Below are 17,736 nucleotides of genomic sequence, written 5' to 3' on the forward strand. Positions count from 1 at the left end.
ACAGCAAATGCTTAAGCAGATATGCAATGCATGCTCAACGGCCATGTTAGGCCTTTTGGGAAAAACAAAGTCAGGCCGAATTAAGTTTATGCCATATGGCTTCCTCATATACTCCAATATATCCTATTGCTCGCCATTTATTTGTCACAAGCAACTTAACTTCTCTGTGCCTCAGTTTCTACATCTGTGGAACAGAACTAAATAAGGCCTACTTCAGAGGACTGTAGTGGACATTAAATGAAATAATGCATCCGTAGCACATAACAGTCTACCTGGCATATGGAAAATGTTCATTAGTTAATAACAGATGGAAATCAATATGCCATAAGAGTTTAAAAGCTATACAGGCAAAATCTATATTTATTCATATATATATAAATATTAGAGCCACTACCTCAGTCTGTGCTTTGACACAAACCTGGCCTTTGTCGGGGACAGCAGGCCACTTAGGCTGCAAAAAGCATCTTGAATGGGAATGTGGCAACATTCCTTCCTTTGGCTTCTATTAATTGAAGACGGCTTCTGTTACCCAAAGACCTTTGTTCAGAAAGGACTGACGACACCGGTCCCAGGTCCTGCAGAGACACTTCCTCTCTCTCCGACACCTGATGCGGGAAGGTGATGAAAGAAACTGTTAAGGCAACAGCTGCTGGAGGGAGTCCTTCCTTGCTGCCCGCCTGGCCCCGCCAGCTTCGCTGGATTCAGGTTAACGCTCGCTCAGGCCGTGGCCACCTCGAAACTGCAGTCAGTTCTGGTTCCCTCACCCCGCTGGGATCTCAACTCTTGTGACGTGTAGAAAGGACTTTCTCAGTCCGAGTCCTAATAATACGGCATTCTTCCCCTGTGAAGTCTCTAGAACAGAATTCTAGAGCAGGGAGAGGACTTTGGACTCCTGCATTTGGGAGACGTTGCTAAGTGCTTACCGTGGACCAGGCACCGTGCTCGGAGCTGATGCGTGAGGAAGCCCCCCAGCGTGTCGGGGATCTGGGGTCCAGAGCCCCAGGAGATGGTGTCACCTGGTGAGCAGGTTCCCAGTACAGATCACCTGCTCTAGTCAGGATCACCTGCTGATGTGCCTATGTTGCCTTTCTGAGAGAAGATCTCAGAAGGTCATATAGTTTTACCCTCAGAAACGAGAAAACAACTGAGAACAGAAGCCACGCTGTGACGTGATTTGGTAGCTCAATTACATTAAGTGTAAGAAAAATCAAAATTCCGAAGCCAGTGGTGTTACTTAATTCCCTCTTTTTTTTAGAAAAAGGGCCCACTTGTTTGTTTTCAAGTACTCCAAAATTCTCATGTAGGGTGAGGATTCCCTAGTTACTGAAAGCCAAAGGCATCTGTGCAGAGGAGGAGGTACAGGCCACGTCCCTGGGCCTTGTCCACAGGGGTGGCAGAGCACGGGGCCCCGGGGGAAGCTCCCGGCCGCGCCCAGGGACGAGACTGAAGGCTTCTCCGAGGAAGCGACGTGTCAGAATGGCTCAGGTGGACAGGAGGGGAATGGCTTCCAGCACAGAGGGACAAAACTATCAAAGACTTGAATATAAGGCACCCTGAAAGCCCATAGATTTCACATGGGCTTTAATAATCACAGATTTGTGCAAAGATTCATCTTGAATACTTTGAATGATCTAGAGAAGCAAAAAATTAAAACCACCTAAATGGCCAACGATTAAAGGATTCATTAAATAAACTGTAATACACCCACATCCTGGGTTATAGTACAGCCATGTGTTCTGATAATATCTTATGATCTGGGGGAAAGGCTTGGTGGACAAAAAAGGAGGAAACAAAAATATAAGTACATGTAATCTCGCGTATGTGCGTGTGTGTGTGTGTTGCAGTTTTACTTTAAGAATAAGCAAGGGGGGCCGGCCTGGTGGCATAGTGGTGAAGTTCATGTGCTCAGCTTTGGCAGCCTGGGGTTCACAGGTTCGGATCCAGAACTCGGACCTACACACCACTCATCAAGCCATGCTGTGGTGGCATCTCTAATACAAAATGGAGGAAGATTGCCACAGATGTTAGCTCAGTGACAATCTTCCTCACCAAAAAGAAAAAAAGAATAACCATCAACAGCAGGGTATACCTCTGACAGGGAGACAGACAGAGGGACCGGGTAGAGGAGGCACACAGGGGTAGACGTGGACGTTGGTAACGGCTAGTTCTGGAGCCGGTGATAGATTAGTTATATTGTATATTAAATAAACAAATGCTATGTATATGAGTGTATATGCACCTGTACAGAAAAAACCTGGGAAAATTTTACCAAAATTTGACAATGACCATCTCTGCTGGGTCAGAGTATACGTGATTTTTACTTTCTTCTTCACACTTTTCTGTATTTTCCAAAGTTTCTAAAATTTGGAAACATGCATGTCTGTTGTAATTAGAAGAGGTGAGCCTGCTTTCACAAGGCGGGAAGGCACCTGGGTTGTGAGAAGGGGACTGCTGTGCCTCGGGAGAACTTCCACTGAAGACTGGGAAATTCTTCTGGAATGGAGTACCTGGAATTTACATTGGGCCTTCCGAGGGCTCACTTCACTCATGACCACAAGGGGGCGAAGGAGACAAGGTGACAGAAAAGCTAACCCGGCGGCTGGGCGCTGGGCTGGAGTGGAGCTGGGGCGGGCCTCCCCTCCCCTCGCTCCCCAGAGCCTCATCCCAGTTCTCCACGAGGTTGTGAACAGTTTTGAATCCTGTAGGATTGCACGGTGTGTCCGGGGGCTCCCCACCAAAGTCAGAGCCTAAGTTGACTGTCAAAGGAGCAGCAAATATTTACAAGTTGTTTTCATGAGGAAACGAATTCTGTCAACGAACCACAGGTGGACTGGGGTACAGCCCGGCTGACACAGCCTGGAAATGGTTTCATCTTAACCACTTTCTGGTGGCTATGGTTTATAACCACTATAAACATATTTACATAAAGGATAATTTAAGAAAAAAGGTGCCACACTCCTGCAGTTGTATGCAATCCGAAAACAGCAACAGGCAGTGTTCCCTGTGATTTTAATTCTTAGTGAATATATAGCTATGTTTCAAGCGAGTTGATACGTTTGGGAATGGACTGCAGTTAGCAAGCTGTATAATGTGGTATAGAGGAAAGAACAAACTTTGGAACCAGAAAACTTATGTTGAAATCCTACCTCTGCACTCACTAGCCATGTAACCTTGGGCAAATTACTTGACCTCTCTGAGCCTCAGTGTCTTCATTTTTCAAAGGGAGGGTCCTCAGAAGAAAACTCCTGGTCAAATGGGGCCCACCCAGAGGGCTCCAGCCACAGGTAGCTTCCTTTGGCCAAAGTTCTGAGGAGGCTTGGACCACAGCCAGGGTAGCAGCCTGGGACAGGGAGGGCCAGATCACAGCCGGGGAATCAGGTACATCCCGACACCCAGGAAGGTGGACTAACCAGATGGAGACTCAGCCTGAACGGGGAGCTGAGGGGCCTTAACTACTGCGGAGGGACATAGAAGTAGGCAGGGCCCCTGGACAACGCCCCAGGGAAATTCAAGGAGCACAGCCTCTCCCTGAAGTGGGGATTCCAGAGCTCGTGGGTGCAGAGTCCAGGGGGAGCCGTTCTTCTTTTCCTAGCTTTGTTGATGTAAGATTCACATATAACATCGTGTCAGTTTGAGGTGTACAATGTGATGATTTGGTACACGTATACATCGCACGATGTTTACCACAATAAGGCTGTCTAACACACACTTTACCTCACAATATTGCATTCTGCTGCTGCCGTTGATTACGGAAGCTCTGCTCTCACAGTGGCTCCCAAGCCCACGACACAGCCCTGTTGACGAGAGCCACCGCGCCATTCATTTTCAAACACTCGTTTCTGCAGACTTGAGGCTCCAGCCAGGCTTGGGGTCTCCTGATGCAATAGGATTCCCCCCCTACTTTTGAGGAAAAAGAAGCAGACCCCAGTTAGGGTCCAGACCAAAGGATGGCAGAACCTGTGCTGTCCTGGGGGAGAGGCTGCAGGCCAGGAGGCCTCCCCTCCACTCGCTCCTGCCCTGAAACAAGCTTCCGGGGGCATGCGGATCACCACTCACGTCCCCTCTCTGCCCCCAAAGTCGTACACAGTGTCATAGCAGAGTCTCCGTTCCTTACCCTCCTTCCGCAACCCTTCCAGCCTCCCACTTAACAGACGCCAAAAAAGGCCCTGGACTGGATCCAGGGTACTTTTGGGATCACACACCTACATGTAGAGGCCACTGGCCCCACCTAGACAACTGCCACAGGGCAACAGAGGCAGGCCCGAGCAGCAGCTCACTGTACCCAGAGGCTCCGAGTGCCACCAGAATGCCGTGCAATGTGACAGGACATTTGGATTAAGAGAAAAGAGAATAAGTGGGGTTAGTTATGAGGATGCAAAGGGAAGAGAAAATAATGAAGAGAAATGAGGCAAAAGAGAAAGACACAAACGATGGAAAAGAAGAACGGAAGACAATGAATTTAACGGAAAAGAAGAATGAAAACTGTGCTCCGCTCAGTCTCCTAGGTTTCTGTCCTCCTCCCGCCCTTCACCTCCCCAAGGTGTGCGTACTGTGACATCACGGTCGGTAAAGAGAACAGAACAAAGTGAACTCTCTGGAAAAACCTTGCTTTCCAAAGTTTTGCTTCACATGAGAGAGATTCACAGAACCAAAAGGCTGAAGGAGCTCAAGAAGGCAGTCATAAACTACTCTAGAAACATACATAGAATTCAGTTTCTTAAAAAACACCACAATTTGACATATGTGATCAGTAGAATGCTGCCGGGGCACACAGTGGCATCGACGAAGGACGTCACAGTCACAGGCCAGAGCAATGCTGACAGTCCACTCAGATGCGTGCAGGTCCTCTTCTCAATTCACTGCCTCCTGCACTGACCAGTGAGCAGCATTGTCATGTTTTCCAACCAGTACATACTGAGACATGGCTGCCTTCTTTTTCATCTTTCCTTGCCTCTCATGGCAGCCTGTATTGCCACACTCCCCCTCACCCTTGGCCCATGTTTTTTGTAACGTAAGCATGTCAGCGATTGCGTGGCACAGAGGAAGAAGGGTGTTGCTATGGTCTGAATGTTTGCGTCCCCCCAAATTCACACGTTGAAATCCTAGTGTCCAGCATGACGGGAGGAGGAGGTGGAGCCTTTCGGGGGAGCCCTTACGAATGAGACCAGCACCCTCATGGGGGAGACTCCACAGAGTGTCCTTGCCCCTGCCTCCATGCCAGGAGACAGAAAGCTGTTTCTGAACCAGGATGCAGGCCCTTACAGACACAGACCCTGGCCATGCGGGCACCCTCATCTCGGATTTCCAGCCTCCAAGACTGTGAGAAATAAATTTCTGTTGTTGACAAGCCGGTCACTCAGGTATTTTTGTTATAGCAGCTCGAATGGACTAAGACAAGTGTGGAGAGTGGCCAGGAATAGGGTAGGTGGACAAGGCATTTAGGATCTATGACATCACACACATCACGTAATTTTTTTAAGCACAAAGAAGGCAGAGCACGTCCTTGAAGTAGGAAGGCTCAGGGATTCCTGGCGCTGTTCCTAGCCAGAAGCCTGGTGTGGAGTCAGGAGAACTCGGACGCTATTGCTTCTGGAAAAGGGAGGTCCCCAGCGCCAGCACAGCCCACGCCTCCAAAGGGGGCCATTCACATAGAACGGTGAATGCTATGAATGGCGCCTCCCGGAGCTGTGCAACATGGTGGCCAGGGGGACCCCACAGTAAACTCCCAGAAAACTGGTCTGTAAGAGGCCCTCAAGATCATGAGGGTGAGAGGTGGCGCGACCTAGCCAAGGCCACACAGTCAGGCAGGAGTCTAGCTCAGTTCCCTGGCCCCCCCATCCTGTCTCCAGATGCGCCCCCAAGCTGAGTTGCAAGACACCTGACAAATGACTCCTCAGCGATCGCAGTTTGCTTTACCTTCTGACCCCAGGTGACTAAACGGCAGCGCTCACATCGACCTGATCCTACCCTGCCGTCCCCGTCTGCTCCATCCACACGTCCCTTCTCATCTTTTATCTTGTTGAACGTTTCCTGTGAGATTCTGCCAAGGACCTGCTTGTTTCAGTTCCTTTGATCTTTTTTTAAGAAAAGCAAAATTTATGGGAATCAAACTGGGTTTGACACAGGAGCCATAACACATAAAAATCTCCCTTCCGAAGCGACTATAAATCAGGGCCCTGACGGCGGCCTTTGACTGAACCGCGGCAGCTGCCGTCCCGAGGCCGCAGGTGCCGGCCCCGCCCGCAGTGGTCCCGGGCCCGCATCTCCGGGGCGCCCCAGAGACCTCCAGCGCGAACCGGGCCCCAGGCAGCTGCTTTCTGGGACCTTGCATTGCCTCCAAGCTCAGGCAGAATTGCTCGATTTGAGCGCCCCTTTGGTCCAGGTGCTCACTGCGGAACTAAGAAGATCAGCTGGAGATTTGCAGTTAACTCGTATTCCTGGCCAGGGGGCATCCAAACGGCAGCATCTTAGGGCTTCCTTGGCTGTGCGCCTGACGCGGCTCCCGGCGTCTCTGTTCGAGCCAGTCGCTGCGCAGGGGCCCGGGCTGCGGGGGGCGCTGCGGCGCTCTCTGCCGCGTCCGCTGGGGAACTTGGCGGCCCGACCTGCGCGCACAGAAAGGGCCTGTCGAGCCGACCCGTTTTCAAAGCCTTGCTCTCCCCGCTTTCGGCTGTCTGTCCTCCTGCTCCCACCGCCCCGTCGCCTCCAGTCCCCACACAGGAGACGCGGCCGCGCCGAGGGGAGGCCGCCACGGGGGCGTCTCGTCCAGGGTGCTGGCACCGCGGCCGAGGAGAGCTGCGGGGGTGGACGGGCAAGCGGCCCCGGCGGATTGGAAAATAGTCCAGAAGTCGTTTTGCGGGGAGATTTCACATACTTACTTTCCTCAGAATTGCTCTGGCTTTTGAGGACACATAGAAATAGTAGCCTTATTGCAAAATGAGGCCTCAGGTTAGGGGCGATTTTTCTTTGATGAATTGGATTGAGCAAACAGCCGTTGAGATGGAAGGGCCATGTGTTACGCTGGGCACTGAAGTTCACGTGATGATGGAAAGCTCTGGCATGGAAAATGGGTGAGACACATTTGTTTAGAGTTTTATGAGTGTCAGTTACTATACCGGGCCCTACACGTGCATTCACACAATGAACCCCCAAAATACAGCCGTGGGGGAGTGGTGCCAGCTTTACAGTTGAAGATACTGAAGCCTAGAAAGGCGACGTAACTTGCCCAAGGTCACAAAGTTACTATAAATCCATTTATTTGTGCATTCACACCTCCATCACATAAACAAATTCATGGAGCTTCCATTATGTGTCCCGCAGGTTACAAAGATGAATTAGCCGTGGCCCGGCCCTCCCAAGTCTTGTCTTCTAGCTGTAAAGGCAAATGCGTAGACAATTAGAAGAGAGTTTTCTAAGTGCCAAGAGAGGCAGGTGGATGCACGGGGAGTGGGTGCGTTGTGGGTAGAGGAGGGGCCCGCCTTGTGATCAAATCAGATTGGCCTGACTCCAAATCCTATACAACACAGACAGAGACCGGGACCGGGACCGGGAAGTCTGCTTTCTGTCTTGTGCCATGCCCCCATGCCCTGCGTGTAAGTCTCCAGTGTCTGGCCCTGCCCAGCTCCTCTCCTCTGTCTGTAGGAGGCCAAATGGACAGCATCAGTCCTGGAAGACGTGATGGTTCGTCTTCCATCTTGATATTAGATGTCCAGCAAAGCCTTGATGATTTGGACAATTTTCTCAAGGCCAACTGTCGCCTTGCCTCTTCTCACCTGCTTTCTGGCCTGAATCCCCTGTCTGCAGTGCCATCACCATCCACCCAGTGTACAAAATGAGATGTGGAGAGTTAGCTCCTCCCTCTCACTCACTCCCCACCCCCCACATCAAATGACAGGCTTCAACTTCAGAATCCCATCCTTTGCTTGGTTCTCATTGTCACTGTGTCACTGCCTTATGCTGACCTCCTCCTCATAATGGGGGCGATTGCCCAGCATCCCCTTTCACCTGCCACAACCCTAGCTCCATACTGCCACCAGCACCGCTTTCCTAAAAAGCAAATGAGATTGTGCCATTTTCTATCTCAAATATCTCTGTGTATAAATCAGATCTCACATTTCCACTGCATCTAAAATAAAACCCGATTGTCTTTGTTTGGTACATTGGGTTCTTCACAGTCTAGCCTCATGTCATCCCTCCACCATCTGCTAGAGTCACACAGCATCTGTCCCTGGAACCGAAATGCTCCTCCCTGCACGTGCACAGCTTCCCCTCTGAGCCTGGGGTAAGACCACCCTCTGCTTCTCCACCTAGGAAACTCCTACTCATCCTGCGACACCCAGCTCGAATATTCCCTCCTCTGCAGATGCATTCCTTTATTTCTCCAGAAGGTCTACTCGTGCCCTCCTCTGTGATCCTCCAGCTCTGAATTTATACCTTTATCTTAGTGCTTGCCGTAATACATTGCAATCATCTCTCTCTCTCTGTCTTCTGCCTGATACCAGCTCCGCAGGGGCAAGGACTGTGTTTTATCTTTTGTTCTCACATCTAACCACAGGTCCTGCTCTCCTTTGTCCTTGGTCCTCATTGTCCAACTTCAAAATAAATTCTGTGACACACCAGTCACCAGGCGTATCATATCATCCTACGGTGTTTGACGTTGTCAGTTTAAGTGAGAAAAAGTAGTACTTGCAGCAGAAGTCGCTCCCATCCCATCGTGTGAGTGGCAGACAAGCAGCACAGAGCGAGGAAGAGTGCTGCACAGGGGCGCCTCAGGGCGGCTGTATCCGCAGGTGAATGGCCCTGGGCTCTGAGGTTGAGAAGGTGCCCATGGTATGGACTGTCAATGCACCGAAGTTAGGTTGTTCTGGATGGAGAGCCAGGAATACTCACATTGCAGCTGACGGCGGAGAAGACGCAGTTTTAGATTTTAAAGGGCACCTCACACTTGAGGTACTAAGATGAATCTGCACTGAGAACAATGAAAACAATGAAGAGAGAAAAAAAGGAATTTTTTTGACCCAGGTCTAGATTGTTCTACCCTAAAGTATGTAGGCATGGTGAGCATATGTCTAAATTACTTGACTTCTCTCACAGTCTGGCTGAAAAAATAATCAGACAAAAAAGGAGGAGGCAGAAGTTTTTGAAAGTTCAAATTAGGGAAATTGAAAACCCATCTGAAATCAGCTAGCAGCTTGGGGGCTTGGTCCACTAAGGAGCTTAGCACAGAGCAATGAGGATGAGTACATCGCCCGTAAAAGGGATCCAAAGCTTCCTGTTGAATTGTCTAAATCTGTATAAAATGGGCTTTCCGTGGTTGTCGCCATCATCAAAAAAAAAAGGGATTTTTATAAATCTCATTATTTTTCCTAATTAAATAACCCTAACTTCAAACAGTTCAACTTTCATTTTAAGGAGAATTCTTTTCCAATTGACATTTAGTCGGAACAGACGCTATTATGTTCACACTTTTTGAGCTATTGGATTTTTACATCTGGATGCCAGAGCTGATCAGAAGGCGTTTTTCCCCTTTTCTATCTGTCTTCGCTATCTGAAGCACAGTTTAAAGTGTCTCAGTATAGTTTGTAACTCATTAGCTTTTGGCATCCTCTACGGCATATTGGCCAGTGTGATTCGTTCTTTCTTTGAGCACAATTAGCTGTGAAAGGAGATCTTAGAGCAGACCCCCTCCACCCCCAAAGGATTATTGGAGGTAGGAAATGCAGGTGATTATCAGAGTCTGCCTTTGATACAGACATCCTGCGCTCCGGCTAGCCCTTTGAACTAACTTTGATATGCAATAATTAAGAGGGATCCAACCCCTGGAGGAGAAGCCGCTGTGGCCCTGCCTTTTCCCTCCCTCTGTGGAGTCCTTGTTTTGAACTATTGATCAAACAGATTTGAAGGGATTTGTTGAAGCCTGTGTGGGGTAAGAAGGAAGGAAATGGAGGAGGGTGGAGGAGAGAGATGAGGGGGCACATCTGGCTATAAATAGTTTCAGGAGGAACCTGCTGGTCAGACCTCCCTTATCCTATTTCACACACCTTGCTTCGACGAAGATTTGCTTCTCTTTCAGAAACAGCAGTTACAGACACTAGCTAAAGCTTCCATTTGGCTGTGAGGGTTCAGAGCCACCTCGCTTCGGAGGACGTGGAGTGCTGAGAGGGCTGAGGAGACCGTGCGGAAGGATGGAGGTGGTGGTCTTGCTGGGGCTCAGCTGGTTCTGCGCTCCCCTGGGAGCTCTGGTTCTGGACTTCAATGGCATCAAGAGCCCTGCCAAAGTACCAGGGGCTCAGAAGGTACAGCACAGCTGGGGGGGGGACTCTGTGCGCTCATTCTCAGGGGGTGCTGGACTGGGGTTTAAGGGAGTTATTCAGATTAAGGTCTGAAATGTCTTAACCAGAAGGGAAACTGGTTTGATTTAGGAACTGGGAAGGCACCTGGTAGAATCCAGTGGCCTTAGCATTAACATTTTAAGTAAGCAAACTGACTTTTCAAGGCATCACCTATAAATTTGCCTATAAATCGGGGAGTAAGCTAACATTTAGAAAGCTCTACCCTGTGCCAGACCTTTTATACATAATATCTTATTTAATCTTCCTCACAACTGGAGATAGGCAAGACACCTCCTCGTTACAGATGACAAAAATGAGGCTCAGAGACACTGAGGAATTTAACCAGGGCCACACAGCCAAGAAATGTGGGAGTTGGATTTTAAACGCCGAGGGCAAAGGTGCATTGTATTGTCACCTGCTCACTTCACAGAATTGTTTTACGGATTCTTTCATATGTATATGTACAAAAAAGCATCAACTGTAGATGAGAAAAATTGGCCTTTGGTATCTGTTTCTCTGCAACGAGGCATCGCCCCCAGTCAAAGGGCAGCTCCCGAGAAAGGCTCACCGGGGCGCTGAGATGGGCTGCGCTGGAGTGAAGCATCATGCAGGAATGCCACACGCAGCAGCAGCAGCGCACTGGATCACCCTGTAGCACAGCTTCTGGAGTTAATAGACACACGGAAACATCTCACAACCGTCCGTAAGACACACACGGAAAATGTTTTCTTCCGTTTTCACAAAGAGCAGAGGAATATTAAATTCTGAGTTTTAAAAGTAGGATGATTTTTCAAACACGATAACCTTCGCAGCACATAGGTCTCTTGGCTGGTGGGTTGATCTCCCCTCACTGGGAGAAAACCAATTGTATTAAAAAATTAAGATGTCGCCTAAAGTTTGTCACGGCCATCAAAGTGCCACTGTGATTTGGCCTCCCGCCCTGAAGTGGAGAGTCAGCTCACATCTTGTTGGGTTCCCCAGCCCTGTGACAACAGGTTCTCTTCACAGGGTTCACAGTGCTTGTCTGACAAGGACTGCAGTACCAGGAAATTCTGCCTCAAGCCCCGACATGAGAAGGCATTCTGTGCGACATGCCGCAGGCTACGCAGGAGGTGCCAGCGCGATGCCATGTGCTGCCCAGGAGCGCTCTGCTTGAACGGTGAGCTCTTATACCCACTGGCAGGGCTGCTTGCCTCCAGCCGACAGTGGCTTTTACACAGTGAAGAAAGCATCTGCATCTCATAGACTATTTCCAGACAGGCGCTCTCTAAGATTTCCTGGATTCATTCTTGAAGTAAATTTATGCAGCTGCCCTTTCTAGAAGCAACGAAATAGTTTATTTCCTGGCAAAAACTCTTGCCAGCAATTTGGAGATTAATAATTTTAAAGGAAGGGTTCAAGTTGTAATCTTTCAAAGTCTCCCATCTTCACTTGAATTCCACTAGTTACTTAACTACCTTCTTTGCCATATGTGATCACGTATTCAGTGCATATGTGCCAGAAATCTAGAAATTTACATATAAACAGAAGGCAGAGGTACTGCCAGGCTGTCACAGTATGATAATCATCATGTCTGTGGTTCTAATCCTTGAAGTTAGTAACTCTACCCCTGCTTGTCTCTCAGATGTTTGTACTGCAACAGAAGATGCAACCCCAATATTGGAAAGGCAGATTGATGACACAGATACCAAAGGAACAACTGAGCATCCAATTCAGGAAAACAAACCCAAAAGGAAGCCCAATATTAAGAAATCACAGGGTAGTAAGGGTAAGAGCAATATTCTGAGTAAATCTTTTTTAAGAAAAATATTTTCTCCTTCTAGGCTGTTAAGGATAGGCTGAAACTGGCTTTTTTCCTCTCCGCCCCAGGAACACACAGGGGGCATGTCCTGTTCCTAATCTTTCTGTGAGCAGCTTGGGAGAGTATGTAAGGTAGTCATCAGGCCAAGAGCACAGGGGAATAGCCGTAATAACAGACTGGCTAGCAAAAACACTTTTGTTTAATTGAATTTTACACACACATCTTTTTACACTCTACAATTCAGCAAATGGCAGTTTCCCTTTCTAGATGCTCAGGATACAAAATAAAAGAGAGAGAAACATAGACGCATTAACTTTTCATTCTCGGACAAAATACAAACTTCACTAAGATGCTTTTTACAAAATTGTAGTCTCAAATTCCGTTCTTTGACATAAAATAGCTAGAATGTTTGAAGGTGGTGAACTGGCCATTCTTGTTTGTGTCTTCAGGTTAAGTGGCCCCTTTATAAGTAGTTTTTGTATCAGTATAAATCCCATTTAATAAAACACTGATGAGTGATACTTATTTCATTTCTCAAGACAGGAAATCCCTTAAATGCTTTAACTTTACAAAACTACGGATTCTGTTAGCCAGGACTGAAATTCCCATTTCATTATCGCTTTCAGCATAAGATCTAACTCTAGGAGACGTGCATGCTGTCTTTATTTTTACTTTGTGGCCTTCGGTCTTACATCTCATGCCGTCAGCCCAAGAGCAATCCCCCAGGTGCCACTTTCCCCGTTTCTTGGTAAAGCCCGTGTTAATGTTGTTACAGGACAAGAGGGAGAAAGCTGTCTCAGAACTTTTGACTGCGGAACTGGACTTTGCTGTGCTCGTCACTTTTGGACTAAAATTTGTAAGCCAGTCCTTTTGGAGGGAGAGGTCTGCTCTAAGAGAGGGCATAAGGATGCTGCGCAAGCTCCAGAAATCTTCCAGCGCTGTGACTGTGGTCCCAGGCTATCATGTCGAAATCAAGTGACTGGCAATCAACAACATGCACGGTTAAGCGTATGCCAAAAAATCTAAAAAGCTGCAAATATGTCAAAATAAAGACTACTCTTTATTGTATTCAAGCAGAAATCCCAGACATTAATTTTAAAATCTTTCCATACAGTTATCTTTTCAAATCTTGTAGTAAATGAAATAGACTGAGCTAGAGAACCGTGACATGCGACCTTGTGACGAATGGGAACTAGCTTAGGCTTTTTGTATATTTCTGCAGAAGAGAGATGTGATTCTATAACAAAAACAATGTAATTTTTATCTAGTGACTCAGTTAGTTCAACTAAATCTTTAAGTAATTTCTGGTGAAGTTCTGGTACCTTACATTAGCTTTGGGGGAAAAAAAGTGACAGTATCTGCAGTTAAATTAATTCTTGTATCTTACTAGTGAAAATTATCACAGCAAATACTATATTTTTCTTTAAAGCCCTATTGTTTATTTTCTTTCAGTTTTTGGAAGGGAAATGCCATTTCACTACAAAATAATTTGGTTAATAAAGAAATAAGATGCAAAAGGTAGTAATCTTATGTTTGTATAGTCCTTTGCAAGTTACAAAGCGTTTTCACGTATTCTGTTTTCAATAGCTTTACTTACATTTGATAGTTTTTTACATTTTGTATTTACATAATTTTTATATTTCATAGGTAGGGTTTTCAAGAAGTGTTTTTACTTATATATTTTGACCATTTGAACTTAGACATTATGTTGGAGGAAAACTAGAGCCAAAAAGGTGAAATTGTTGTTTGTGTGAAGTATAAGAGGGGTAGATGTTAGAAGTGGTTTTTGCTTAGGGAAGCTCTTTCTGATGGATTACAACCAACTGCTATAGATTTCATTTAAGAGATAAAGCACACACCTGTTCTTCTCTTTAAGTTACAAGTATATACTACAGAATTGAATATGGACAACCAAAGCAAAACAATTAAATTCAAGAAGGTCCCTAGTTTCTAAAAAGTATTGAGCCACCTTCCAGAGGCTAGCTTCTGGGTGCACCTTAATTGACTAATTTGTAATTAGTAAACAGGAGGAAAGGTAGTGGGGTAATGTGGTTGATAGCATAAAGGCTGAAAACGAGAAAATAAAAATTCCCATTAAAGATTAGCTATCATCTCATCTCTTAATTCTCTCTACTAAACCCTAAGTAAAGAGTGATCCATAATATGTAAATTTAAACATATTTGCTAACAAAATAAGAACAAGATCATCTGATAATAGTATAAGAGGCTTTATTGACTACAGTGCAAACTAAGCATGAAGAAGAAACAACCACTTGAAAACACCAAAGACCCTTACATAGCAAAGGTTAAGAAATAAATTAAGACTCCTGTGGGGCTACGCCTGGGAGGAAGGGCAGGCCTCATTCACTTCGATCCTTGGGTTCTCGGTATTTCCACTGGATGTAGTCAAAGATGTCTTTCTCACTATCCACTGGCAGGGGCTCTCCAGCAACCCCTGCAAGTAAGGAGAGAAAAGGAACTTACTTGCGACTGTGTTTTGGAATTTAGTTACAGAGGGTTCAGGACTGAGAGCTGTATGGGACTCCCTTTCAGAAGAAAAGAAAATAGTTACCAAGCCACTAAAAATAAGACAGCGAGTGCGCCTGGCCTCCCGCACGAGCTTGTGTTTGAGCTCTGTTCACGTCCACTACCAGTGCTGCAAAAGGAACCTGGGGATCCCAACTGCGGCCGTTTGGAGTGAGCCAATTCACAATCTTCCTCTAGGCTGAATGTCCATTGTAGCCACACGCATTACATAAAATACCCTAATCAGTTCCTTTGCAACTCAAAATGTGGTCCCTGAACCAGCAGTATGGGCATCACTTAAAAGCTGACTAGAAATGCAGAAGCCCGCTCAGACCCACTGAACGAAAATCTGCATTAAGGAGGCCCCCACGTGGCGGTACACACACTGACATGTGAGAAGCACTGCCCTAGCCTTCCAGGGATCAAAGTCTTATTTTATGCTTCTAGGACACAATCTTCAATTTCCTAGTAGAAAACAGCAAACCACATGGTATACAGTGAAATGTTAACAACATCCAAAAAGCAGAGACTAAGAAATTCTTACTCTCTAATCTTTAAAAGCATGAGGCCAAAGCCACCAAGTTTGGCCTGGCACTAAAAGCAATGACACCTGGGTTCTTCGGAGGTCTTGGAGATACACGTAGAAAAATAAAACCCCTCTAGACCAAGACGATGTTTTCCTGCCCATCAAGGGTACAAGGATTTCATCCCATTCTAGCAGAGCTGGAAATAGCTCTTGCATCACGGGCCTTCAAATGAGGATCTGAGAGCGCCTATGGATTATAGCTCTTGTGCTGCCTGAGGGACTAACGATACAAAGAAACAACAATTACCAGGCACAGTGACTTAGAGGCTTTATGACAAAGCAGAGGTGCCAAACTGCAATATCTTTGAAAATAACTTTCTCTCCAGATGACGGCACTGCCTCTCACGCGGACACAGATACGCACCCGTGACTCCCAGAGGACGGATTGTGTACTCGTTGATCGTGAAGCCCTTTTCTAGCGCATGAGCTCTCATATTCTTATTGAAAATATCACTCCCGGTGAAATAGAGAACACCACAGTAATACTGGTCCTTGGGTATTAATCTAAGAAAGACAAAAACAAAAAAACTGATAAATCTTTCACTATACATTTCAAATTTTAGCAAAAATAAGACTCTGAAATCAATAAGGCACAAAAAACACCTAAAATAAGTCTCTGTGGTCTGACAACCTGAAGAGGAGACTATCATTGGGTGGACTACTGACCAATTCCTTCAACCTCGCGGTTGGTTTAGGTTTCAGTCAGCTACGCTCTGGGAGAGGGATGGAGAAGTAAAAAACAGTATCACTTATTACAACGCACTTGCCCCACGCAGGAAACTGCTTTTCAGCTATGTAAGGCAACATGGTGAGACAAATCTAGAGAAAATCTAGAGAAAATACATCAGATTCTGTAGACAGTCGTTATTCTTTACACATTTTCAGGCTAAACATTGTTTATAGCAGGCACATACAGCCCTTCAGAGCGAACAGGAGTCCTAGACATTTTTGTGAATGCCAAGTCCTACAGAGGGAGGGGGAAGGGAGAAAAGAAGGAAAAACTTAATAGGCCAGCAACAAATTTTGAGTAATACCTGATATCAATTCTCCTGTGTGGGCGCTCCTTTCCATCATTTTTACTGGGAAGCTGGCAAACACCCTAAAATGGATATTTAGAATAATGTTTAAAGATGTTTTAAACTTAAAGCTTAATTTTAATCAAATGTTGCTAAATGTGAGGTTATTTTTGCTTTCACTGGAGGCAGTTTTAGGAATCAGAGCACTTTTAACGTAGTAGCTTTTCCATGCACTACATATTATCACCACCTTCTATTACACTTCATGATAACTAAAGAACTATGTGAAACAGCAGGCAAGCACTCTACTTGTGAGGGTGTGGCCTTTGGGTGATTCTAAACAAGAAGTGAATCAAGTAAAGCACCAAACATGATAGACACCAAAACAAACAGAAAAAGCAACTTAGGGACCGGCCCGGTAGTGCAGCGGTTAAGTTCGCAAGTTCCGATTCTCGGCGGCCCAGGGTTCGCCGGTTCAGATCCCGGATGCGGACATGGCACCGCTTGGCAAGCCATGCTGTGGTAGGTGTCCCATGTATAAAGTAGAGGAAGAAGGGCATGGATGTTAGCTCAGGGCCAGTCTTCCTCAGCAAAAAAAGAGGAGGACTGGCAGTAGTTAGCTCGGGGCTAATCTTCCTCAAAAAAAAAAAAAAAAGAAAGAAAATGCAACTTAGAAGAAATGAGTATTTGGGGAAAGGAAAAAAAAAAGAGCTATCAGTAACATTTTCCGATAACAGAAGAGATTCCATCCATGAATAAGGGCAGAATACCACAGAAAAAGAATGCTCAAGGAAAAGGTTTAAATCAAAATAAAAATTGTGATAGCAGAAGTAGAAGAATTTGAAATTGAGGAAATCTCCCAAAAATGAGAAAAGGCAGAGAGATGAAAAATTTAAAAGATAAGAAAATTCCTTCTCTACAGTTGAGTTTTCATTAAACTCCTACAGTTTGTAAACAAAATTATCAAGGTCTGTTTTGTTATCTTTTCCTTTTCCAGAAAAATGGGGGAAAATTCTGGACTGGGCAGCAACCCATAAATATGTAAAAAGAGCCACAAACATCACCCAATTTCAAATGCCACATTCTAAGAAAAATATACAAGTGACAGGCTTCTGGTCCTCAAGAATACTCAAGTTGGTATATACAAGTCACTAAAAGCCATGCTTTTTCACTAAGCAACATAGAAAAATTAAAATCTAAAACCTAAAATGGGCATTTTCTTTAGCTGTTTCCATAGCTGAAAGATTAATGAAACCTGTTTCTCTTGAAAATATGAAACCTACCTTCTTAGGCACTAACAAGTTTCAACTCAATCTTCAAATGCATCAGAAATGGTTTCCATCTGGAATTACCGTGAGGTATTTCCTTCCGGATGTGGGTGTCTGAACGCCACAGGCAGTGATCTTGCCGTCTGTCACATCAGTAACAGGATTTCATCTAACGGCTTTGCTCCTTTCCTCGAGGCTAATTTTGTCTCCA

General features: G+C 46.0%; 2 protein-coding genes across 2 annotated transcripts in view; one reads left to right on the forward strand and one right to left on the reverse strand.

Annotated features, from left to right (window-relative positions):
- Positions 1–10,106: 10,106 nt before the first annotated feature.
- Positions 10,107–14,190, forward strand: DKK4 (dickkopf WNT signaling pathway inhibitor 4). Its single transcript, XM_046648570.1, has 4 exons — positions 10,107–10,292; positions 11,337–11,487; positions 11,953–12,096; positions 12,905–14,190. Exons 1-4 carry the CDS (start codon positions 10,182–10,184, stop codon positions 13,153–13,155), a joined length of 657 nt encoding a protein of 218 aa, XP_046504526.1. The 5' UTR covers positions 10,107–10,181; the 3' UTR covers positions 13,156–14,190.
- A 149-nt stretch (positions 14,191–14,339) lies between these two features.
- The window catches only part of POLB (DNA polymerase beta), a 31,737-nt gene continuing 28,340 nt past the window's right edge, over positions 14,340–17,736 (reverse strand). Inside the window, exons 12-14 of the mRNA XM_046648569.1 lie at positions 16,276–16,340; positions 15,606–15,745; positions 14,340–14,584 (exon numbers count right to left, since the gene is read on the reverse strand). Coding sequence (XP_046504525.1) covers positions 14,490–14,584; positions 15,606–15,745; positions 16,276–16,340 — 300 coding nt within the window. The 3' untranslated portion in view covers positions 14,340–14,489. The remainder of the gene's footprint in view (positions 14,585–15,605; positions 15,746–16,275; positions 16,341–17,736) is intronic.

The sequence above is a fragment of the Equus quagga genome, chromosome 22, assembly GCF_021613505.1.
Source record: "Equus quagga isolate Etosha38 chromosome 22, UCLA_HA_Equagga_1.0, whole genome shotgun sequence".
Lineage (NCBI taxonomy): Eukaryota > Metazoa > Chordata > Mammalia > Perissodactyla > Equidae > Equus > Equus quagga.